The sequence below is a fragment of the Bos indicus genome, chromosome 7 (assembly GCF_029378745.1).
Source record: "Bos indicus isolate NIAB-ARS_2022 breed Sahiwal x Tharparkar chromosome 7, NIAB-ARS_B.indTharparkar_mat_pri_1.0, whole genome shotgun sequence".
Taxonomy (NCBI): domain Eukaryota; kingdom Metazoa; phylum Chordata; class Mammalia; order Artiodactyla; family Bovidae; genus Bos; species Bos indicus.
This window is the reverse complement of record NC_091766.1, coordinates 90133299-90160208: the sequence shown is the minus strand read 5'-3', so window position 1 is coordinate 90160208 and position 26910 is coordinate 90133299. Positions and strand designations below refer to the sequence as shown.

At 38.6% G+C, this 26910-nt stretch overlaps 1 protein-coding gene across 1 annotated transcript in view; it reads right to left on the bottom strand.

Moving 5' to 3' along the window:
• Positions 1-26910, bottom strand: part of ADGRV1 (adhesion G protein-coupled receptor V1) — a 543203-nt gene that overhangs the window by 282112 nt on the left and 234181 nt on the right. The window contains exons 79-83 of the mRNA XM_070794032.1: positions 26474-26658; positions 23191-23440; positions 22551-22690; positions 20863-21023; positions 12245-12345 (exon numbers count right to left, since the gene is read on the bottom strand). Of these exons, the coding sequence (XP_070650133.1) occupies positions 12245-12345; positions 20863-21023; positions 22551-22690; positions 23191-23440; positions 26474-26658 (837 nt within the window). The remainder of the gene's footprint in view (positions 1-12244; positions 12346-20862; positions 21024-22550; positions 22691-23190; positions 23441-26473; positions 26659-26910) is intronic.

Sequence of the window (26910 nt, the reverse complement as noted above, 5' to 3'; positions counted from 1 at the left end):
ACCTTGACACCTAAAACATAGTGCCTGAAACCAAACTCCTCTTCATTCCTGTCAGAACACAGAGCCCATGTTCTTGGAAGATGCTCCCAAACGGGACTCTACCAGAAAGATGGTTCTAGACTCACATGACTCACAACCCGAAAGAAAAGGCTACTTTACTTGGATAACTGCTGGCCCTCTTATATACCTTTTGGGAATAGTATATGATGTAAAAAACAGAATAATCTCTTTGCTCAGAAACTTAAAGCTCAGTTAGGCGATAGACAATTACACAGAAGACACTGTTGGCAGAGCAAGCAGCTGAAACTCAGGCACAACTTCCTGGGACTTACAGGTGTGTATGGAAATGCAGAAACCAATTCGGTGAGGGCCACTCATTGAAAAGATCCACGAAAGGAAGCAAGATGTCAAAAGCTATAAAGATTAAAGAGATGCCTACGAACAAGATCAGTACAGGAATAAATGTTATCTATACTCAATAAAAACTACAAAAATAAAACTGTGGAAGTGGGTGAACAATTCTGTGAATATACTGAAAGCCACTGAATTATACACTTTCAATGGGTGAAATATACGGCATGTGAATTCTATCTCAACAAGGCTATTCTTTTTTTTTTTTTTTTTTCATGTCTGCAGGGGAACACACTATGTGCCGTGAAAGAGGAGGGAAAAGCACCGTTGATGGGTTCTGAGGTGTCCTTTGCAGATAGAGATGGGGCCATGGACCTAGGACAAGTAATGTATCTGTTTGGGGTCTCAGATTTCTCATGTGCAATGCAGAGGCAATCCTAATAAGACTGATGGTTCCAGAGAGTGTTTTAAGGACTGCATGGACCCACATAGATCAGTGCTTATGGTAGTCCTTAGCAGTATTATTTCATTAAATAGTGTTTCTGTGTTTAAAAAATATGCCTATTCCCAAGAGAAATAAAAACAAAAATAAGCAAATGGGAACTGATCAAACTTACAAGCTTCTGTAGAGCAAAGGAAACCAAAACAAAAGAAAAAAAAAACCTACAGACATGAAAATATCTGCAAATAATGTAACAGAGAAGGGCTTAATTTCCAAAATATACAAACAGATTCCACAACTCAATATCAAAAAAATAAAATAAAATAAAACAATCCAACTGAAAAAATGGGCAGAAGATTTGAAGACATTTCTCCAAAGAAGACATACAGATGGCGAGAGGTACATGAAAAGATGCTCATCATTGCTAATCACTAGCAAACAAATCAAAACTACAAAGAGTACCACCTCATACCAGGCAAGAGGGCCATCATTTAAAAGTCTACAAATAAGAAATCTTGGAGAAGGTGTGAAGAAAAGGGAATCCTCTTAACTGTGGATGGGAGTGTAAACTGGTATAGCCATTATGGAAAACAGTATAGAGGGTCCACAAAAGCCTAAAACTAAAAAATAGAGTTGCCATATGACCAAGCAATCTTACTGCTGGATATACCCAGATAAAACTTCGACTGGAAAAGATACATGCATCCTATGGTCCTTGACTGAGAGATGAATGTGTAAAGAAGATATGGTGTATATATAACACAATGGAATATTACTCAGCCATAAAAAAGAATGAAATAATGACATTTGCAGATTTGCAGCATCATGGATGGATCTAGAAACTATCATACTAAGCAAAGTAAGTCAAAAAGAGGAAGACAAATATCATGTGATATCACTTACATGCAGAATCTACAATACTATACAAATGAACATAGGTATGATACAGAAACAGCCTCAGAGACACAGAACAGACGTGCTGTTGCCAAGGGGAAGTGGGGCTGGGGAAGGGAAGGATTAGGTGTTTGTGGTTAGGAGATGCAGTTAGTATATACAGGAAGAATAAATAACAAGGTCCGACTGTATAATACCACAAACGATAGTCCACATCCTGTGATAAACCATAAGGGAAAAGAAAATGAAAAAGAATATATATGTATAGCCAAGTCATTATGCTGTATAGCAGAAACTGCAAATCAACTATACTTCAAGAAAATTTTTTATAAATCCTTATTCCAAATTTCAAATGCACATCCACAAGGTCAAACCAGACACACACATAGTTTTTTTTTTTTTTTCCAAATAGGTATCTATCTATTCATCTATCCATCCATCCGTCCATCTGTCTCTCTACAGTTCCTAAGGTTCTAACAAATCAATACAAGCAATAAAGACACAAACACCTAGAAAGTACTTAAGATGAGGAGAAAAAAAACTCACATTTGAACAATAAAACAAAACACAATTAATACGTGTCTAGAGATATTGCAGACTAGCATAAAAGCCTTTCTGGGATAATACAGTGAGAGGTGTGGTAACGGGCATGATAGAGCTGATTATATAAAAAGGGTGGGGCTGAAAAAATGGTCACTGCCCCTGCTATTGATTTAAGAAAACCTTCAGCAGAGAAAAGCAGGCTCAGTTCCCCTATGAGCATTAGGAAGCACTGGACTCAGAGAAGAACCCAGTGGGAGTCTGTAGTGTGTGATAGCAGGAACTACCTTACCCTCAGACTTTGCTCCTCGTTTGTCCCCCAGACCCTGTGCTTCAAGCTTTTTGAACGTGACCGATTATCTTAACAACTCTGCAAGGCATATATTCTTATTATTTTTCCAAAGATTTTTCACTTGCAGCCCTGGGATATTACCCTATTTGTCCCTTCAATTCCAAAAATGGGACTCTTCCTCCTACACTCCATATTTGTTAAAGTTCTTTAGAGCTATCATTAAACATTCATAAAAACATTTTTTTTCTCAGACGCTGATGTTTCCCTACTTTGGGAAATCAAATGAAGTCTTGTAAAAGTCAAGGATAGTTTATGTTTTTGAGGCTGTAATACAAGATTCCAAACTGGTATTTTCTGGTAAAGTCTGGATTTGCTTCACAATTTTTCCTAGTAACAGAAGCCATGTTGCAAACATGATAATGTCACTGTAGCCTCATTCAGAATATTACTCACTCTTTCTGCAGCTTTGCAGCTTCAGCACTTGGGAAAGTTTGAATTTCCCAGTAGTGTGACCAGGATACTATTTTTGTTTCTTTAGCATCCACTTACTTTCAATTGAGTGAGTTTACAATTGAGCTGAATTTTGAAGGCTTGCTAAAAAAAAGAGAGCTAGATTTTATTATTAGAAGATTTTTAAGAAAAAAATGTGATATTTAAGGAAAATGTGTTCTTAGAAAGCAAACATAAAATATATTATTTCTTCTGCAATTCAATACTTTGATCAATATTCAAATTTTCTTCCATTTTAAAGACCAGTATCAACTTAATCCCTCAAAGCACATACCTGTGAAAAGCATAGTATTAATATTTTCATTTATACTGATAGACTGGATTATCAAATTATTTGATAATCACTAGTTACGAATTTTCTTCATGATGGATTACAAGTTCATGCAAAATTCAATAATAATAATGCCAAAAATATAAGGTCATCAAAAGAATTTGGATTCAAGAAATGGGGGCGGGGAGCTCAAACTAGACTTTCATCTTCTCCTAGATATAACGTGATTAGGAGGTTAGGCAGGAGAGGAGGGAGTCAACTTGCCTTAGGAGTAAAAAATTTCAAAGTAATCAAAAAGCAAAAATAAAAACACGGCCAGAGAGAAATTTACTAATTCCTATCACCGTTCCATCAAACTGCTATAGAAAGTTCTATCTCAGGAAAAGAAAAATACCAATGGGCCCCGGGGCGGTCAGATGGGAGAGAAGGAAACCCTCCCCTTAAGAAGCTGCAAGCTTTTTATATCAGAGGGGCCAGAGCTGTTCCACTTTCTTTGCCCCAAAAGCCTCCTTCTTTCACGGCCGCACTTCCCTCAGGTGTGGCCTGAAACACCACTTCTATTTCCTTCCATCCTACTGAACTCCCCAGCCTTGTAAGTCTTATTATTCATCATCTCTCACCAAGGTTTCCAGTGATCCCGCTCTTGCCAAAATGGAGGACTAATCTCCCACTGATCCTAAATCCTCCCATTTGAAACCTTTTTTCCTCTTTGGCCTCAGAAATTTTAACTGTGCTTTTAGTTAGCTGCTTCTAACGACCCTTCTCATTCCACAGGGCACAAGGTCTTAAACACAGATGTTTTGGAGGCAGACAGACTTGAGTTTGAACTGTTCCAGGTGCCACGGTCTAGCTCTGAAGGTTGAGACAGGTGGCTGATTTTCTCTTAGGCCCATTCTTTCCATTTGTAAAACAGCAATGCTCAATGTGCCCACCTCATCTGGTTGTTATAAGGAATGAATAAAGCAAAACATGTAAATCTCTTTTTGCACAGTTCGGTGCCTTAAAGGCAAGTCCCTGTGACATCAGTTATGTGTATTCTGGAATCAGGTTCTCTCTGCAACCTGTACCAAAGAACTACTTTATAGCGTTAACATTTGTCTACATAGCTAACGTTTAAGTCACTAGCTTAAATGTGCTACAGGAACTCCGAATTCCTAATGCCCCAAACTGCATGTGTCCCTCTCCATCTATTAAAACTTTCAGTCTTTTCTATTTAAGTCAAATGACTTAATAGAAAAGGCTCTCTATCTTTTTGGTGATAGAGTAAATCCCATTAATTCATGACTTGTGAGGCAGTGTACATAACGGCTAAAGGCTGCGTGCATGCTGTCTTGTCCAACTCTGTGACCCCATGGATTATAGCCCATCACGTTCCTCTGTCCATGGAAGTTTCTAGGCAAGAATACTGGAGTGGGTAGCCAGTTCCTTCTCCAGGGGATCTTTCCGACCCAGCGACTGAATCCACATCTCTTGCGTCTCCTGCATTGGCAGGCGAATTATTTTACCACTGAGCCACCTGGGAAGCCCAGGGTTAAAGGCTGCTTGTGTTCCATTTCCAGTTCTTTCATGTATCACTACATGACCTAGAACAAGTAACTTAAAACTCTTCCTGCCTCAGTCTCCTCAGTTGTAAAATAGGAAGAGTATTAGTATCAAATATCAACCTCATTTAATGCTCAGGAGGTACTCTATTAATGTTTATTGATACATTAAATAAGATGAAATTTACAACGTGACTTTTGTACTGATTTAAATACAAAACTGAAACAGTAACACTTTCATAGAGCAAACAAGTTTTTCTTATTGTTTTGGGGGGGTAGTTTTGCCAGCAACAGCAGCATGCTGCTGCTGAGTCACTTCAGTCATGTCCGACTCTGCATAGAGGGTCTTAGTTCCCTGACCAGGGATCAAACTCATGCCCCTCTCTTTGGGAGTGCGGAGTCTTAACCCCTGGACCACCAGAGAAGTCCAAAACAGAGTGTGTGTGTTCGTTCAATTCTTTCCTTTGAATTTCCATTGCCACTGCCACTATCCAAGCTCATGACGCGTCATAACCAGATGATGGCAAAACTGCCTACCCTGCCTCTCAAAACTGATCTCCTGAATTCCATTTTCTCCTGCCTTAATCCATTTTCAATCTAATCTCTAATTGCCAGATTAATCCTTTAATATTGTGCCCTTTTGGACTACTCCATCTGTGTCTCCCATCAGTTCTTAGACAATATGCAACCACCTTACCTGTTGCTGGCTTTTCTAGCAGGCCTTTCCTAAGCGGGACTCCCAGGGTCGCTATAGCCTTCGGGTCTTTATTCCTGGTCTTTCTTTGCCTAGAATGTGCCACATCCTGTTTCTTCACATCTCATCCATCTTTTAAACAACCGAGTCTGATTCTACTCGCTCCAGGGAGACTTTTCAAGTTGGGGCCCCCACCCAGAGCTAACATATAGCTTGGTTCTTACCATAAGGGTCATTTTCAGACTGTTATTTACACGCTTCATGTATGTATATCTTGCCTGGTATTTCTGCTGCACAATCTCAACACTGTCATAGGGTAGGTGAGGTGGAAGCGGGTGAGTTCACAGATGATTGACGATGCTGATGGGGGATGTTCAAATTTTTGTTTTAATTTCACCACTGGATGGCTGGATGGGTATTCATAATCATGAATGTGGTGATATTTTGGCCACATTAATGAGCATACCTAAACTAGAAGTGAATAGTTTAATAAGCGGAACTCAAATGTGTATTCATGGCTGTGTGTGTAGAATGCTCTTTATTCATGTTCACCAAGCCAATGTCTACATAAAGGAAAGATACGGTTAAATACCTGAAAATTTTCTGTACAAAAATATAAGCCCTACATACTCAATACTATTGAAGTAGGAGTGTTTACAAGCTCTACAGAGGAAAGAAATGGGGGACGGGGCTGGTTATACTTTCCTTCTGGTGGTTTATGTCCAAAAACAACACTGAGAAGTTCTGGAAATGTGAAATGCTATGAGAAAGACCAAAATAAAAGCCTGGTCTGCGCTCTCAGGCCTACATGAGTTCCTTTGTCTGAGTATCTTAATAACCCTCCTGGGGATCTTCCCAACCCAGAGATGGAACCCAGGTCTCCCACACTGCAGACAGATTCTTTACCAGCTGAGCCACAAGGGAAGCCCAAGAAATACTGGAGGGGGTAGTCTATCCCTCCTCCAGTGGATCTTCCCGACCCAGGAATCTTAACTGGCGTTTCCTGTACTGCAGGCGGCTTCTTTACCAACTGAGCTACCAGGGAACCCCCTTAGTAACCCGGGGGGAAGAAAAGAAAACCAGAAGGAAACAGAAGCAGAAGTTTCTTCTTCAGGAAGGAAACATGAATGTTTGTAAATGGTTTCAAGGCAATGACACTTTAAATGATAGCAAAAATTTAATTAGTGGAATTTCTTCAACAAATAATTTTATAGTAAAGAAAACAGGTTAATACTACGGGTTAAGTAATAATAATAACAACAACAGCAACACAGCAGTAGCAGCATCAACAACCAGAATGAAATAATGAAAGTGTTAGTCAGACACACTAAGTCATGCTCGACTCTTTCCAACCCCATGGACTGCAGCCCGCCAGGCTCCTCTGTCCATGCAACTCTCCAGGGAAGAATACTGGAGTGTGGGTTGCCACTTCTTTCTCCAGAGGATCTTCCTGACTCAGGGATATAACCTGGGTCTCCAGCATTGCAGGCAGATTCTTCACTGATAGAGCTAGCCTAATCCCTCAATAAACAGAAATCAGAAACCTACCCACACTTAATGATTAGTATTTGAATTTTAACAAGATGCCTACATCAAACTTCAGGAAACACTTTCCTAATCCATTTACATCTGCACTAATATAAGATCATAAATGTTACACTGAATAGTAATATCTGTGCTTCTCAAGCTCCCGGCCTCAAAGCAAGGTTCAATTTTGATTTTTGTACTTAAATTTTTAAATTTCTTTTTCTTAAATAACAAAAGCAAAAATAACAAAGGATACTCTGCTTAACAAGCTATTGACCAAAACAGATTTAATGAAAAATCTGTTCTGAGTAATGAACATTTTACAACTGCCATCTGACCCTGCTTCAATCCACAAAAACATGCCTATCAGATACATGTTTCCAGATCCTACACACACAATGACCTTCTTGAGCTGACAGTCTCAACACAGCAATGCAAGCTGCCAGGAGAGAAACCAGACCCTGGAGTAGCCACAAGGAACCAGTATTGAAGAGGTCACAGCAAGCATCTGGCTTCTGTCATGTACAGCCAATGATCCTGAGACTCAAAGATGCAGATACTCACAGCTAAAATAAAATAAACTGCAGTTTAAAGCAGAATTTACTGGCAGGAAGATCTGAGCACGATCCCACCCAGGAAACAAAATGACATGGCAACATGACCTCTCAAAACATCACAGAATGAATGAGAAAACTGTACACATCACTGACAGTGAACTTTTGCTAAATTCCAGAGGACAGTCCTCTGAATTTTAAGGTGATTTCCTGGGCCCTTCTTAAGGAGAAGGCCTATGCAAGCTAAAACTCCTAGACATCAAGCGGCTACCAATAATTAAAATCAAATTTTCAGATATGTGGCATCATCTGAATTCAGAGAGTATTTTTATACACATTTTTTTCTAGACTAATTAGCTTTTCAGCTTCAGAAAAATGTGCTTAAGCTGTGTGTGTGTGTGTGTGTGTTTGCACATGCGTACTCAGTCGCATCCGATTCTTTGCGACTCCCTGGACTGTAGCCTGACACAGTCCTCTGTCCATGGAAATTTCCAGGCAAGAATATTGAACTGGGTTGCCATTTCCTACTCCAGAGGATCTTCCTGATCCAGAGATTGAACCCACGTCTCTTGCATTGGCAGGCAGATTCTTTACCACCACGCCACTTGGGAAACTCCCATGCTTAGGCCATGCAAACAAACAAAAACAAATAATCAGGGGGGAAAAAAAACTCAAACATTTTGCCCCAGTTAAGTTTATTAATCACAGTAAATGCAGTTCTATCTTATCGCATGTTTTCTATGAGGAAACTTCTGTTCTTTTTTTAGATTTGGAGAACTGCTTTTCCTGACAGAACCCCCAGAACTGAGAACCCTGAACTGCAAACCTGTCCTTTGTCCTAGCTGTTTACCAGCCTTATCAGGGCACACGTGGGTTGGCAATGTGATTCTAAGATAAAAATTTCAAAGATATAATTAGATGTTTTTCTGAGAAATAGCACCCAGTGCCATGAAAATGTGTTTGCTCTCTTCTCCTTCAAGCTTGAAGATAATGGTCTCACGATTTCTCGTCCTTCTTTCAGATGAACGAGAAACATTAACTCGGCACTGAAGGAAAAGCACATACTTTAAAAGTAAACAATAAGGAAAACTCAGACTGGATCTCAAAGCTTCCCTGACGCTTCAATAAACAGTTTCCTGTAGCAACTCACTTCTCAAAGCTTATAACAACATAAATATAACGAAAATAATGTTATGCCCCTGAATTTAACTATAAATGGTAAGTGATAGAAAGATATAGTCTACTTACTGAAAAGTAAGTAGAGAAGAAAGTATTGGTTGCTCAGTCATGTCCGACTCTGTGTGACCCCATGGACTGTAGCCTGCCAGGCCCCTTCGCCATGGGATTCTCCAGGCAAGAATACTGGAGTGGGTTGCCAAGACCTTCTCCAGGGGATCTTCCTGACCCAGGGATCAAACCCGAGTCTCCTGGGCTGCAGGCAGATTCTTTACCGTCTGAGCCACCAAGGAGGCCAGGGAAGTCCAAGTTAGTGATGCATAAGCTTTGTCACAGTACCTTTCAGACTCATTAGCTCAATTCTGAACAAAGGAGATAAAAGAGGAGAGCTAGAAAATTACAAATGCCTATTTTCTAAGCTGCAGTAGAATACTCTTTAGCCCAGTGAAAGAAGTGCTGAGAAAAAAAATCTCAAGTTTTCTACTGAACTCCATCTTTCAGTTCAGTTAGGTATGCTCGGTCATGTCCGACTCCTTGTGACCCCACGGACTGTAGGTAACCCACCAGGCTCCTCTGTCCATGGAATTTTCTAGTCAAGAATATCAGACTGGGTTGCCATTTCCTACTCCAAGGAGATCTTCCAGACCCAGGGATCAAACTCACATCTTCTGAATCTCCTACGCTGGCAGGCAGATTCAAATTCCATCTTTGCTAGAGACCAAAAACCAGTTTTGGGAGGGAAAGAAAAATCGTCTACTGCCACCTGCTGGTAATTTATAGTCAGTGGTTCTCAAAGATGCTTGAATGGCATAAATTCCAGGTTAAAGCAGAATCTTTTGCCTTGTAAAGCAAGACTATTAGATACAATATATATTTCTAGATCTGATATTTCTAGAAGCAGAGACAGACTCACATTCTCCTCCTGCTGACTGACTCCCTCACTGACACACTGTCCTGAGAGGAAGTCAGAGGCCATGACATTTCCATTCTGCCCTTTCGCACAAAAGTCATTCAACTTAGGCCAGAAGTAAAGACTAAAACCAAACGGTCTTGGAGACCTGCCTGCAAAAGATTCACAACTCAAACTCTTGGGGCCATCTAGAGAAATTTTATTCTTTTAGCCAAAGAACCACAGGTCAAACTGTATTTTTTTAAGACTTCTCTGCTGCTGCTGCTGCAGCTGCTGCTGCTAAGTCGCTTCAGTCGTGTCCGACTCTGTGCCACCCCATGGACTGCAGCCTACCAGGCTTCTCCGTCCATGGGATTCTCCAGGCAAGAACACTGGAGTGGGTTGCCATTTCCTTCTCCATTAAGACTTCTCTACAAGAATATGAACCTTAAGTTGATAGAAGATCCAAATGAGAGATCTAAGAAAGGACCTGGACCCCTCTACCCCCCTGCAACTGGCAAGATTCTATAACTACAGATATAAACATGATTTTTAAATCCATAAAAGAAAAGGCAGGCCCAAGTTCCTACAGTCAGTTCCATTTCTATTTTTGGAGAATCTAAGGAATTTTCAAAGGCTTAGCTAAAAGGTGTTAAAGGATAAAATTATTCTCTTTATTTTAGAGAGTATATTTAAAAATCAAAGTAGATGGGTAAAACATTTTGAGGAAAGAGAACTTTCTATCAAAAACCTATCAACAATCCTCCTGCCAAAAATAAACTACGGACATTATTTTTTAGTTATTCCATGTCACAAGTCAAACAGTGCGGGGTTTTCATGCCACTGTTTTATCTCTTCTAAAAATATGGTGAAAAACATGGATTTGACTAACCACTTTCTCCAAAATTAACGTTAAGTGCAATGTGAATCAGAAGGCAACATCCCAAGATATAAATCCTGAGTCTTCTTTTTCACATCCCTAGACATGAGCAAATTTGTCTGCTAGGACACTGAAGACTTGTCTGTAATTCTATGGTTCTATAATTAAGACTTGTACAAACTCTGCTGCCAAAAAATCACCAGAGTGGGTGGTGAATACAGCCAAGTAAACGCTAATTATGGAAGGCGGGTTTTCTAAGATCTTAAATACAAGAAGCAAAGGCAAGATCAGACAGCTAAGATAGTTACCAAGGCAATATAAATAGCCTCGTCAAACTCAATGGAAGCCCCTCTTTGGTAACAGCTGTTACCTCTCATAGTTCATAGGTACTTTAAAAGCACAATCTGGGATCTTCTACTTAGAATTCAGCAGTTAATTGTCCCCTAGAAAAAGAGTGTTATGAAATTTGCTCATGTCATTTTCACTCCTGGGAGTAAAAAGGCAAGAGAAGGCCAGTGTTCCAAATAATTTTCCATTTTATGTTTCAGCCCCTCTTCTAATAATATTTTCAAAAGTTCTGCCTGGAATTCAGTAGAATGCCATTAGCATCTTAAAATGCATGCAAAATCTAAGCATACAGCACAATAAATTTACATAAATCGAATCATGCATACACTAGCAAAGAATCAGGAAATAGCATTTTCTGCACTCTAGAAGTGCACCCACCATCCAAAACAGAGGAAATTTTATAAAATAGCATTCCAAGTTCTCTCAATAATAACACTATATAGTGTATTCTTACAATCTAGAACTGCAATTACAGCCTTCAAGTAGAAGGGATCATGTTTACTTATACTTACGTCTATGCCCATCTCACTGCTAATCAAGAAGCTGCAGGAACTTTTCATTTGAGCTCAGCCCAAATGTCACCTCCTCTAGGAAGACTTTCTTAACCTTCACAGAAAACTTAAGTCCTCACGTATCTTCACACACAGTCTGTTTACACTTATCACACTGCATCAGAGTTATCTGTACACACATCTACTGTTTTAGACTGTGAGTACCTTATGGACAGAAAAGGCATTTAATTTCATCTCGATCTGCCTTCTGGGCTTTAAAAACTATACGGCTTAAAATGCATGCTAATGAATGACTCAGTGTTTTTCACGTTATTTCTTCTGCCATAGACAGCTTTTCAAAAAAGAAAGTTCTACCAAATTGTGTTCTATAATACTAAATAAAGCAAAATATATTATCCAGATGTCTTAAAATGTGTATCATTTTAATGACCTCCATATAAAGGATCTGTAACACAGCATATTTTATTCAGATTAAACTAAAATGTGCTAATTTTAATATAAACATTATATATACATTTACAATATATTTACATGTATAAATTGCCAACATGATGCTTCTTAATAAGCAGCAGCAATTTTCTTTGTAAGCGGTGATATTAAGGTAATTATCTGTAGAAGAGATAAAGGAGCTCAAAACTGTTACACTGCTTAGACCTGATACTCTCATTTGCTCTTACGGGTCTCCTTCCTCATCCTGCACTACAAAACTAAGCAAGCTTATTTCAACTAGGGTGAGATTAAATTTTACTTATATACTCAGCTCAAGGATCACAGAAGAAGAAATGAACATTGCATGAAAGCGGGAAATCCCACGCTCTCCTACCTGTGTACCTAAGCTGGCTGCCAGCATGTGAGTCAGAAGTTTAGCTGCAAACATGGAATACCGGGCACAGAAGATATGGGAAAGAACAGCCAGGCAGAGACCTGTAGGAACAAAAAAGCCCACGTGTGGTTTTACAATCCATGAACAAACAGGAGCAGGCTTAAATATTCAGAGAAGGTAAGCACCGTATCTTTGTGCTTACAATACAAGGTCGCGTAGCACAATATCTCTGGGGACATTCATGTTTCAATTTCAACCCACTCCACTTGACCAGACATATAAAATCCTCACACTTCTCAATTAAGCCCAAAGGGGAACTCTACATTTCAAATATCAACTTGTTTACATCCCTACTAAAAACAAAGCACAAATTAAGCTGATTAATAATTTCATTAAACTTTTGGTTTTCTGTTTCCATCAGACAAGTATTACTGCTTAAGAGAAGAATCAAATTCCAATCTAAATTTTCTAAGAATGGGTGCCTTGGCTAAAAAGATATATTTGTGGAGGTGAATAGGTGAATTTTTCAGGCATAAAATTGGGATTGATGCTACCAGAACTCAGGTTTGGTAATTACCCCTTTTATCTACTAAGAATAGTTAGGCAATTACACAAGTGGTGATTATGAATTTTAAAAGCAACCTTACACTCCTAGGTGCCAAAACCAGGAACAAAATGTGTTCTTTCCCACCAAGATGGCTTTTAACCTAAATATCTACGTTTCTAAGTGGTGTGAAAAACATTATTCGTATTTTTTTTTGAATCTACTTGAACTTCACCTACCTACACTACTTCAAGGGGATAATTAGAATCTCAGGAATAACCCATACATTTTTTATCTTGCAATTTGTATAAATTTAATATTAGTTTAAGATTTTGTATGTGGACCATTTTTAAAGTCTTTATTGAATTTGTTACAATATTGCTTATGTTTTGGATTTTTGGCCACGGATACAGGATCTTAGCTCACCAACTAGGGTGAACCAACACCCCCCTGCATTGGAAGAAGTCTAAACCACTGGACTGCCAGGGAAGTCCCCACTATTAGGTTTTAAATGCATACATATTTTAAAAGATTTCCTGACTTTAAAAAATTTAAATGTGCTGCATAAAGCAACATATTTGCTTTATCACTTAAGCCTTTTACTCTACTCTCATCTTCTGTAGGGTTATTTTGTCTAGGAAGTATTGACGCATAACAACTGGCTTGTGTATGTTGCTCTGCCCTGTATTTTGCACGCATTATGTCATTCATCAATGCCCCCCTGGCAAACGGGAGAAGCTACATTTATTTTGTTTCCTCATTATCTTTTCTGAAGCGATGGAACATACACCACATGTTGGCATAAGTTAACTGGGCAGCTGCAAAATGCCTATGTGGGGTCTGTGACTACTCGTCAGCACAGAAATGCCTCTCAGAAGTCCTTTTGGGAAAAGCTCTCAGTATGTTTAAGTTTGCAAAAGGTAGACAAAGTTTCACACAGGAAGTGAGGCTCTGCATTAGTCAAGGCTTTCGGCCTAGAAATTTGGCCAAGAGATCTGGAGTAATCCATTTTTTTGGAAGGCTGCCATGAGGCGTTCTGGGACAGGTGTGCAGGTCCTGAGGGTGCCTCCCAAATCCACCCACAAAGGTATACAGTATACCCAGAAACTGCATCTTTGCTTAGACAGCTTATAAACTATTGAAGCTGTTGCTCCAAACTCACTAATGTACATTTTGCATTTCTATGAGGATCAGAGCCACCTTAAACTCAAAGTTCAAGTTGAGTGTGTAAGAGAGAGAGAGAGTGTGTGTGTGTGTGTGTGTATGTCTGTGTGTGTAATACACTGACTTAAAAGCAGGGCCTTGCAAGTTTCATTTCATGTAGGCTGCTTTTCTGCGAGCTTACCGTGGTGGATGGTAACGATATGAGGCGAGGGGATTTGTGATGGGCAAAGGAAAAATACTCCTGAATCAACTGTTTTTGCTAGTTCCCAAAAAGAGCTTATTTACAGCCTTTCCCCCTAACTTGGTAATTCTCCATTACACTCCCATTTCGTGATATAAATTTAGTACCCTTAAACTTGACCAGATCAAGAATATTTAATTAAGTCTACTAAGCTTTAATTAAAAATGCTAGCATGACGCCTGTGGCAGTCCAGGACTCAAAGCCAGGGGCAGGAAAATGGGCTGGATTTTGATAGCCTGTAACTATGCATGATGTTATCTAAGCGCTTGTTTTATTTAGGAAAAAAGGACGCAGGGAAAAAAGCCTCAAGCAGCCTGGCCTCAGCTGACCCTGGGAGAGTTACTGAATACCTTAGATGTAAAGAATTAAATACTTTGGTTACCGAGTTCCTAAAGACTAAGTATTTACCTTTTATTTTCTCGTCTGATATTGAAGAGCTATATTTAGCATACAAAATTTAAGTATACAAGCCAGATTTTTTTAAACTAACAATTATTTTTTGGTTTAAATTTCCTTAATATATAAATTACATAGTACAAAAATTATAATTCTAAAAGGAATTCTAAAAAATAAAGCATAACAATTCCAGGTATTACCTCAAAGTAATCTCTAAATAGTTTCTTAGAGATTGATTCCTTGGCAACTAGGCAGAAAAACAAACATGTAACTAATTGAATAATCTTCATTTACTTTTTTTCCCTAGTACTATGTAGGTTACAGACTTCATTGGAAAAAAAATTTATCAGTTTACTAACACAAATGACTTTTCTATATGATTAGACAGTAAGAGGGAAGATAAATTACCCTTAACAAAATAATAACATTGATAATCTTTGATTTAGATAAGAAAAACTCTAAAGAACAGCTAGATTCTTTTGTTAGTACCAAAGAGGACCAAAGCTCTTGTTATTTGTCTATATAATATTTGAATGTCCGTATGTGCATAAATACATGCAATGTTTATATATGAACATACATATCTAGCAAACAACTCTTGTTTGGTATCCCTTAAGAATGAGATATACTTTCAAAATAACTAAAGCTTATACTCCAGAAGTCAAACATTACATTTTCCCCATGAAAATTGCTTTAAAATATTTATAAATTTTATATTGTTTTCTTATGTATCTCTGTCTCCTCTATGCGTGTGTGCTCAGTCACTTCAGTTGTGTCTGATTCTTTGTGAAAAGAAAGAACCAGGCTCCTGTGTCCAGGGGATTCTTCAGGCAAGAATGCCAGAGTGGGCTGCCATGCCCGCCTCCAGGGGATCTTTCTGACTCAGGGATCAAACCCATGTCTCCTGCACTGGCAAGCGGGTTCTTTATCACCAACGCCACCTCTATAGATAAACATAAGAAAAACCAAATGACCGCTAAATTATTAAATCAAATACTCACCTGTTACCTTAGGATTTTTCTATTCCTCCACCTAATGCTGGCTGTAACTATCACCTTTTTAACATTTCTGTTGCTCATCTCTACTAATTCCAAAATTCCTTCAACCCTCCCTTCCACACAATGCCCCTGGATTACAGCTACTAAGCGAAGGATAGGAAAACAAAACTGTCAATCCGGAAAAGTCTACTAGGTTGAACAAAAGTCCATATGCAACATTTGACAGGATACAAGTTCTGTGTATTAGAAGGAAGGATTTACTCCAGGGGGAGAGGTTACCAGGAGACCAGCTTTCGGGTAACATGTGAAGTTCAGTAGAATAGCCACACAGGGCCACGTAGATTTTAACTAATTAGAATTAATAGAATGAAACATTCAGGTCCCAACTGTTCTAGCCACATTTCAAGGGCTCGATAACCAGATGTGGTCAGTAGCCACCACCCTGAAGAGGGCACAACACTTCCATCATCGGAGAAACACTGACTGGAGACGGTGTGTCAGACTGTAAAGGGACTGTCTATAAAAGGTCACATAACACAGTTCTGGTCAGAGATGTGAGGGGAAACACTCTGGGTGGTTTTCAGCACAGTTTTCATGGCTCTTAAAACAGGATCCAAATAAGCGCTTTTCTCTTGGCAAGCCCAGACATAGCTGTGGGAAGTTCAGAGCTGCCACAGCCAGCTCAAGACCATGCAGAGGCGAGGTGGAGAAAGTAAAAGGAAAACCTTTGAGGAGAGCAAAACAGAGACATGAGGAGAGGCTGGGCCCCTGAGGATGCCACTGAGGTGCTGAACTAATCAATCCTGGAACTAAATCTGCTTATTTAGTATATTTGACTTGTCTTCGGTTATGTGCAGTGTGGGTCATGCTACACAACGCAGCTACGCGTACCTAGCAAGATAAATTCTACATTTTTCTGCCATGTCAGAGTTGGACGAAGCTCTCTGACTTCTCTATCACCTGCAGTAACCCCTTCAAACTACTTAATTTTTTTTAAACTCTTACACATCTTTCTCTATTCTTCTTGTGAATAACTACCTATTTGATAGAATGAAACTTTTGATATACTCTCCCCATAATGAAAATGGCTAACTTAGGACAATGATTACTGTGAATATGAACTTAATATTTTGGGGCGAATGTCACACAGAAATTTAGAAAATATCTCACCTTCAAAAATAATTTGAAAAGAATGGGTGGCATCTAATAAAGTTTTTTTTTTCTAGAAAAACTATCAAAATATCAGCTTATAAAATATAAAAGGCACAACTAGAATATTCTTACAGTATAATGAAAGTGTTAGTAGCTCAGCTGTGTCTGACTCTTTACAATCCCATGGACTGTAGCCTGCCAGGCTCCTCTGTCCATGTGATTCTACAAGCAAGAATACTGGAGTGGGTTGCCATTCCTTTCTCCAGGGCATCTTCCCAACTGGGGTCAAACCCAGTTCTCCCACATTGCAGCAGATACTTTACTGTCTGAGCCACCCTGGAAGCCCTTACAGTTTAATAAACCTGAACAAAATAATAAGCATGCTTCAAAGAACTCTGGATTGTGCTGATTTCAGTTCAGTTCAGTTCAGTTGCTCAGTCGTGTCCAACTCTTTGTGACCCCATGAATTGCAGCATGCCAGGCCTCCCTGTCCATCACCAGCTCCCGGAGTTCACCCAGACTCACGTCCATCGAGTCAGTGATGCCATCCAGCCATCTCATCATCTGTCGTCCCCTTCTCCTCCTGCCCCCAATCCCTCCCAGCATCAGAGTCTTTTCCAATGAGTCAACTCTTCGCATGAGGCAGCCAAAGTACTGGAGTTTCAGCTTCAGCATCATTCCCTCCAAAGAAATCCCAGGGCTGACCTCCTTCAGAATGGACTGGTTGGATTTCCTTGCAGTCCAAGGGACTCTCAAGAGTCTTCTCCAACACCACAGTTCAAAGCATCAATTCTTTGGCGCTCAGCCTTCTTCACAGTCCAACTCTCACATCCATACATGACCACAGGAAAAACCATAGCTTTAACCAGACGAAACTTTGTTGGCAAAGTAATGTCTCTGCTTTTGAATATGCTATCTAGGTTGGTCATAACTTTCCTTCCAAGGAGTAAGTGTCTTTTAATTTCATGGCTGCAGTCACCATCTGCAGTGATTTTGGAGCCCCCCCAAAATAAAGCCTGACACTGTTTCCACTGTTTCCCCTTCTATTTCCCATGAAATGACGGGACCGGATGCCATGATCTTCGTTTTCTGAATGTTGAGCTTTAAGCCAACTTTTTCACTCTCCTCTTTCACTTTCATCAAGGGGCTTTTTAGTTCCTCTTCACTTTCTGTCATAAGGGTGGTGTCATCTGCATATCCGAGGTTATTGATATTTCTCCCAGGTGCTGATTTACTTATCCTGTATACCTAGGTATTTAGCGATTTACAGACAATTATTTCCTGTTATCTACTTTAAAAAATGACAATGTGTTGGGATTTATATACTTAGTAATCTATAGAGTAAATAAAACTATTAGTTATTTAAAAGGGATAGTTTTAGTTTGACTAATGTGTTAAAGGATTTCTCCACCACAGAGAACAAAAAGAAAAAAAAAATGAAACAAATGTGAGATCTGCAGTCTAATCTCAGTTTAAAAGCACTTCAAAATAGCAGACTCTCCTACAAGTACATCAAACATGAATGAGTTCACATACTGGTATTAATGACGAAGTGGATTTTGGAATGTAGGGGTCTCATTAAGCCCATGAGGCCATACGAATTGTACCCAGAATCAAATCAGGATGATTTTAATCCGATGTCTACCTTTGACAGGCCAACGTCAACAGTGATGGGAAGCAGAGCAGGTTTCCTTGACATTATTCTCCAAATAGTAAGAAGCACGCTTAGGTTCCTTAGTAACTATAAGATTATGGCATTGTCACCTGAAGTTATAGGTGAGTCCCATAACGTTACACTTATGTGCACAGTCATTTACTTTTCTCTATAGTTTTTAGTTTCAATGGATAACTTCAGTTTAATTCCTTGCAATTTGATAAACTGGTTTACAGTTTTAAAAGTCACAGATATATATCCTAATCTTTCACCTTTCCAAATTGAGGATTACTCAACTTCTTGGCTTATATCCCCATTACACATACTTGGATCATTTCAACTGCTCTGCTCTAGTAGAGTAACCAGAACTGTAAACCAGAATTAGAATAGATACACTGTGACCTATCTTAATTTTTTTTTTTTTTGTTAAACAATGGTTTAATTCCTATTTGACTGCATGTTGCCACATTTCAAGAAAAGAGTTAGAGTGCTCCCAAATTCAAAGGGATATTTGGTGTGTCCTGACTTAAATGAGAGCATGTGCATGTAAAATATGGAAAAATCTCTTGCCTTGTTTCTGGGGGCCCTCTGAGGAGCGCAATATCAGCCTCCCCAGAAACTGAAACGGAGCACAAAGCCAGAAGCTCCTCATGAACCACCAATCATGCAATCCACGTTACAAAACGTCATGAACAGAGGGGGAGAACACTGATGATTTCAAATGTGACTCCAAGTCAGAAATAATAAGGTAGAGACTAATATCTGGATGTTGGTTTTCAAATACATGAGCAAATCCATTTAGCCTTTTTAAGAGTGAGTTGCAAACATATATATTTATTAACAGTTCTCTCAGAAAATATCTTAAAGTCCTGCTAGTCTTCTAAAAAAATCAAGATAACATTCTCTCTTTAGTTTGTAAAATTCTTTGCTTTGATGTTGAGTAGAACAAGCAAGGGATTTTTGTGGGTCATATTAGCACTCAGAATTAGGTCTCTCTGTTTGAGATGATTATCTAGATTTTATTTCAGCATTGTGCCTTTTGGTTCTATTTCATCAGTCTATGAAATTTCTCTAAATAGATTGCATCAAAATAAAATAGGGTGTTGCCATCTGATTTTGGAAGCTAGAAGAATCTATTAAGCAAGAACCATCATTCTTATGGAAGATGTTATTAAGAATAATAAATTATTAACATCTGCTATTGAATCTAAGGTTTAGAATTAAGACACATTAAGGAAAATGTATAACTTTATAAAGTGAAACTACAGTGGAAATATTTGAACTAGGATGAAGAATATTAAATTCCAGTGGAAAGATTTTAACAACCAGGACAAAGAAGAATAATTAATTACATGCTTCTACCTCCACAAAATTTTCCGAATCAATAAAGTTTATTAGGGGATAGTTTGCACACTAAGCATTCAATGATAATCACATTTACATACCAAACATCATTAAAGCAGACTGTCTGAGCTAGTATATCTACCAGCCTGCTAACACAATTTAAAATCATGTATTTGGGGCGGGGAGACTGAGGTTTTGCCCCAGGTCTCACAACTAGCCAATGGCAGGACCAGGATTTGAATACAGGCACAGTCACCCTACACCCACTTCTCTGTGTAGCATATTGTTCATAAAAGCAGCTGTAGGGCTGTAAAAGCTGACTCAGGACACAGATTTGGTAAGGGTGGGGACAGAAATATAGTGTAAGGAATTCTCAGACTCCCAATCATAAAGTAAAAACAGCAAATGAGAATAATTCTATAGCTGTTCAAAGTTTACTTATAGGTAAATCGTTTGACAGACATTAACCCTACTCAAGTTCCTATTCTTGCCAGAAATGGGACCTAGATGTAGAAGGTGAAAGAAAATTTATCTTTTAACATAGTGGTTGAATATACTTAAAGCATCTAGACCGAAAAATACAAATCAATCCATGGGGTAGGTTTATTTTTTAATGAAAATACAAAATGCTTTATTTATATTATCTCATGCAATCCCGTTATCTATTGCAGAATCTGCCTTCTAAATCAACACTACCAACTTTAACTCTTTTTTACTATCTAACTTCTATCTCACATTGTACTGTATATACACTGCTGATGAGTTGGAGCTATATCTTGCTCTTGCTTATCCCCAGTACAAAGTTGGTCCTCCATAAATAATGGCTGTATGAATTAATGAATAGGATATGAGAGGGGACTTTCCTGGCCTAGTGGTTAAGACTATATGCTTCCAACGCAGGGGGCACAGGTTCAATCGCTGGTCAGAGAACTAAGATCCCACACAATACACAATGCAGCCAAAAAAAGAAAATTAAAAACAAAAACCAAAAAAAAGACCATGAGAAAGTTTATTTTCTCATAGTGTTGATGAATTACAGTACATTTGCATCTATATAAGGACCCTGGGAAAACTTTTATTCTCATCAATATTTTAAATTATTTACTCAAAAATATTATAACTCACCTGAAATACATATAAATCCAGAAGAGAAAAAAGCTTCATTGTATGAAGACAAGTTGTCAGTCTGGGCGTAGACCGCGTACACAGACATGTATGAACAGGCACATTCCACGTAGTCTGAAGTGTCCTCAACCACTTTGCAAAACTGACTGTCGGACAACCAGCTAGGGCAAAATACACAATTGTCACCACTCCTCTTTCATCAATACTTAAGGCGTGGAGATAGCTTTTGAAGGAAAAATAATTTATTGATCCTAAGTGTTCTTTACTCAAGATGGAAGCGGACCACATGTTTAAAAAGAAACACTGAAAGGAACACCTTGTCCAAGACATGAAACCGCAGATCCCACAGACACCTTCAACAGCAGCCTAAATATTAACCAATCCTGCAAAAGCATTGCCAATATAGAAGAAGCTGGCCCTCTCAAACCAGCAGTACTAGCCCCCACCTCATCTGAAGCAAACAAACCCAAGGTATTCAACAGGAAGAACTCTTCCCTAGCATTCAAGAGTACCAAAAGGTCAACACAACCAAAAATCTGCAGTGCTCACCCCTCCCCATTTACACAACTTCTGTATTTTGAACCACATAAATTACTTGCTTGTCTAAGTACTTCCTTCCCCACCTATTTGGATTTTGAGCCAGTTATATTACATACATGTTTTCTAGGCCTCTTTCAGGTGTTTCCTTCTATAAGGTTCCTTCTTAAGCACCAAAAGTTTGTCACGATTATAGCAAATACAGTGTCACATGCCACAACTTCTGAGCATCCCTCAGTGACTATTCAGGGACTACTCTGCTCAAGAGTAGTCACTTCTAGTTCCTCTTGATCCCCTTATTTTTCTAAGGACATGAAACTTCTTAATCCCAACAGCGGATTCAAGCTTGAAACATTCATTAGTAATTATACATTGAGGATTGTAGAGTATCTGTGTATTAGGTTTAAAGTCTTTGCTGAGATATTAGGAATTTCAAAGAAAAATTATTTTCCCAGAAACTAGCCAGAACTTTGGTGTTTGAAAAGGACAGTTGGTTACCCAACTAAGCTGTGGAACCTTTTCAGAATTTTAGTTTGTGTGGCTGAAAGTAACAGAATCTAGTGACTGATTTGAACTCCAAACTCTCTAGGCCAGCCATGCCTGACGTTACAACCTCGGCTGAGATCCCAGAGAGAGAACTGCTCAGAAACATAAGGCCAAGGAGAGTCAAAGGAAGAGTCACTGTCTTCTTCCTCTTCTTGTGCCTGCTTTAACCCCCAAATGTGCTCCAAGTCATATATGGATTAGAATTATGAATCCGTGCTGATCCCTCCAGACATAGAGCATCAGATCCAGAACCACAAGTCCAGAGGGAAGGGGTCAAAAGAATTTCCTTCACGCTCAATAAATTAACCTGTAATCACAGGAAGGTTATCTGAATTGAGCAGAACTCATGCTAAGTCCCACGGAAGTTGTAATAATAAAGGAGTTAAGTAATGTGTTATACACACGTTTAAGTTTTTGGCTCCGTTTGCCACCTGCGCAAGGCTAGGACCACTCTCTATGTTGCTTTGGCTCACTTAGTGTAGAGGTGATTCTCCAGTCTAAAAATCTCACTCCAGACCATCTACATTCAGTACAAAAAACTGGGCTTAATGGTACCAGAATGAAGAAGGAACAAATTCTGATTTTAAAGAATTATTAACAAGTACCTCGCAGCAGCTGGATTCCAAAGGAGACACAGAGGAGTCTTAGGAACAATTCTAGGCTCGGCAGCATAAATCCTATAGAGAATCTCATTGCTGTTGGTCAGGGGTTGTGAACTCTGACCTTTCACACTCAAAGATAATACCTGTAATGCCAGAAAGAGCCGGAAATGTAATGACATCTTCCAATTAAATGTCAAGACTGGATCTCCCATTCTGAAATTTGCTTCATTTTCCTCATCACTTTTGACACTATTAATTGCTAGCTTCATTATGAATACAGGGCATCTGGTTGGTTTCCCACCACAGACCTACCTCACTAAAGCTACTGACCAGTCTTCAAGTGACAATATTCATTTTCATTTTAAGTCTTCATCAGGAGTGGGATATAGCTTTAGTGAAAGCTATGTGTTTTTTTTTTTTCACCTACTCCTCATTTCATTCAATAAAACATGAAAGAAATATCTGCAACTATTTTTGAGCCTAAACATTCTACAAAGAGCTCATAAAGATGGGACATATTTCATCATTAGCTTACCATATGTAGCACTTACCATAAGTTGAATCAAGTACATGTATCCTAAGGAGCATGTTTGCAAAGGAAAAAGCAGATTCCAACTACGTAATTCTTTAAATGATAGATTACCTTATTTTTCAGGGCATGGAAATTGTTTCCAGTCATAAACCACTGCTGGCTGCTATATTCTGTAAACTGGACTAATTCACATGTGCTTCTCCCGGCCATTATTTCTGCATCCAGAACATCCAATAACCTCTCTGGAACTCGAATATAATCACCTTCTTTTCCTTCAAACTTGTGCCCATTGATCTGCTGAGGGTACCAGTGAAGAGCCAGTATGGACAAATACGGGCAGCTGTCAAGGATGGTTTTACCTCTATGACAGAAAAGCGAAGGTTCTGCTAAAATGGCATGTATTTGCATATGTATATCCACTCACATTTGTTAAAAATCCATTACACTGGATCTCTGTTCTTTAGGTACAACCATGACACTGCCTACCCAGAAGCAGTAAAGAGAACGTGCTTTCAGTTCTTTTACGGTGAATTGCTAGGATTTTTCGCACAGAACTTGCTGTATCCTCTTGCCTGAACCCCCCTCTAACCTAAAACATGGGTTTCTGAAAGTTGTTTCACAGGTATCAGAATCTGTGCTATAAAATGTCTATTGCTGTGTTAGTCACATCAGCATGGGTGCAACAGGGTGAGAAAGGATGCACCATTCAACTGAAGCTCTCTGCTTTATAATCAAGAGTATCACAAACCTTATATATCTACAGCCAAATTCTCATCAAGTTCACCTCACCCTTTTCTGAGCCATCAGAGCATTTCTAATTTAACCATGTGTCTGATAAAAGAAATGCCCCTGAACAGGATCTTTATCCATTTAATAATTCTGTTTACAACAACCCCAAGGCACTAGACCCTGTGATCAGTGAAACTGCTTTTTAAACCTCAATGTGTATTGAAATCACCTTGAAGCTTGCTTTAAAAAATACAGATTTCTAGGGACTTCCCTGGTGGTCCAGCGGTTAAGACTCTGAGCTCCCAATGCAGGGCAAATGGGTTCAATTCCTAGTCAGGAAACTAAGATCCTGTAAGCTGAGTGGCCTAGCCAAAAAAATAAAACAAACAAATTTCTACATTACATCCCATCCTTACTAAATAAAAATCCTTGCCTAGGGGAGGCTAGAAGTTCTGTGAGTCTGTATTTTGTAACCAGTCTTCCAAAAAATCTGATAGATGTTTTTCTGTGGATGCATCATGTCTGCAAATAATGAAAAGACACAAAGATAAATCTTAAGTGAAACCTGTCTGAAAAAATATGGAGAAGAGTAGAATAAAAGTAAGTGAGATGGCCCATAAGTGATGCTGAGTATATATAATTGCATCATAGATACAAATACCTCATCAAGGCTAAATTGGGAAATGGAGTTGAGAATTTTAAATAGAAGATTCGAGAAAAAAAAGGAAAAGGGAAAGGCTAACTTTTTCCTCTAGCTATACATTACATTAAAAAAATTTATTTAAAAGATTTTTAAAAATTCTTTACCATATTTGAATTGGTGCTTTTGAATATTTAGCTTTAGTCCAGCCATTCATTCAGACTGCAGACCTCTGCATCCAGGATGCATATTAAAACATCTCAATCCACACAGGCCACCCACAACAGCTTATAAAACTCGTCTCTTCACCTCTGCATCCACATCTTCACTGGTGACTCGGAGCTTAAAGCTGCCACTACTGACCTCTCCACCCACGGCCAGGTGCAAACGGACTGAGACCAGCGAACCACGGCTGGTGGAAATGTAAGTTGGTGCAACCGCTATGGAAAATATTAAGGAGGTTCCTCAAAAGGCTAAAAACACAGTTGCCATATGATCCAACAATCCCACTCCGGAGCATATGTCTAGAAAAAACTATAATTTAAAAAGATACATGAACCTTTACGTTCATGACAGCATTATTCACAATAGCCAAGACATGGAAACAACTTAAATGACCATCAATAAACGAACGGATAGAGAAGATGAAGTGCATACATACCATGGAATACTACACGGCCATAAAACAGAGTGAAATTACGTCATTTGCAGCAACATGGACGGACTTAGACATCATCAAACTTAAGTGAAGCAAATCAGAACTAGAAAGACGAATACTACATAATATCACTTACATGTGGAATCGAAATGACACAAACGAACCCGTCCACAGAACAGACTCAAGACAGAGAACAGACCAGTGGTTGCTGAAGGTCAGGGGAGGGATGGGACAGGGTTTGGGGTCAGCAGGTGCAACCATTCTCGCACAGAATGTGTAAACAACAAGCTCCTACTGTATAGCACGGGGACTATATTCAACATCCGTAATAAGCCACAAGAGAAAGGAACATGAAAAGAATATATACATATGTATAACTGAATCACTTTGCTTTACAGCAGAAACACAACATTGTAAATCAACTATAACAGCAATAAAAACAATTAAAAAAAAAAAAGTGAATTTCTGACACATGCTAGAGCATGGATAAAACCTGAAGAAACATTATGCTAAGCAAAGTACACCAAACACAAAGGACAAATATTACATGATTCCACTTATGAGATGGCTAGGATAAGCAAATTGAATAGAGACTGAAAAGTAGAATAGAGGTTACCAGGACAGGCGGAAGGAGGAATGAAAAGTTATTAATGGGTAGAGATTTTTAATTTGAGAAGATGATAGTTCTGGATATGCATACTGGGGCTGGTTACCTAACGACTGTGAATATACTAAGTGTCACTGAATTGTACACCTAAAAATAGTGTGAAAGTGTTAGCCGCTCAGTCGTGTCCAATTCTCTGTAACCCTATGGATTTTAGCCTGCCAGGCTCCTCTGTCCATGGGATTCTCTACACAGGAAAACTAGAATGAGTTGCCATTCCTTCTCCAGGGGATCTCTCCCGCCCAGGAACTGAACCCAGGTCTGCCTGCATTGTAGACAGATTCTTTACCATCTGAACTACCAGGAAGTACAGAAAAATAGTTTAAATGGTAAAATCTGTCTTATGTTTATGTTACCACAATTTTAAAAATGGCCTAAAATACTCAAAAAGTTGGAATCATCCTTTTTTTTTCTATTCAGAATGTATCTTCTACTCATTATATAAGAAAGAGTAAATAACAAGACGTTTTATTTTTTAAAGACCCTTCAAAACAAGAATATATTACTGACAGTATAAATTAATTTTTTCTGGATGTAGTTTCTATGTTTTTTTCAAATAATTAACTTAATTTGCCCATCAGGTACAATTCATTGATTGTATAAGCCTTAGTTACATCATCTAAATGTCAATTTGCATTCTTATTACTTTGTAACCTGTAAAGGAATACATATAAGGTATGGTATTATATTAAAAGATACTTACTTTTCACCAGGAGAGCCACAGGTAACATCAGTCAGTAGAGAAAAGGCAAAATTCTCCGTCACTTCAGTAAAGTGACTGAATCCTCTAGTGTCCTTGCGCTTCGGGTTAACGAGAGCACAAAGGATCTCATAGAAAAGATTTCGGCTTTCAATGCTTAATGCTTGGTTTTTTCCTTCAACAGTTATCTGGAAAAAAATCCCAAGTATGAAACTGTATTTTAAAAAATCAACTGCTTAAATGATACATAAGGTATAATGTGTTCTTTATTAACCGTTACTAACATTAACAAAAATAAACATGAACCTATAAAGAATTTAAGACAAGTTAGTGTCAAAATTATATTTGGCATTGAAATGTCAAATACATTTGAACTTTAAAAAGCATAATCATTTTATAAAGAGAAGGCATAGTCACAAGAATATTTTGTATATAATATC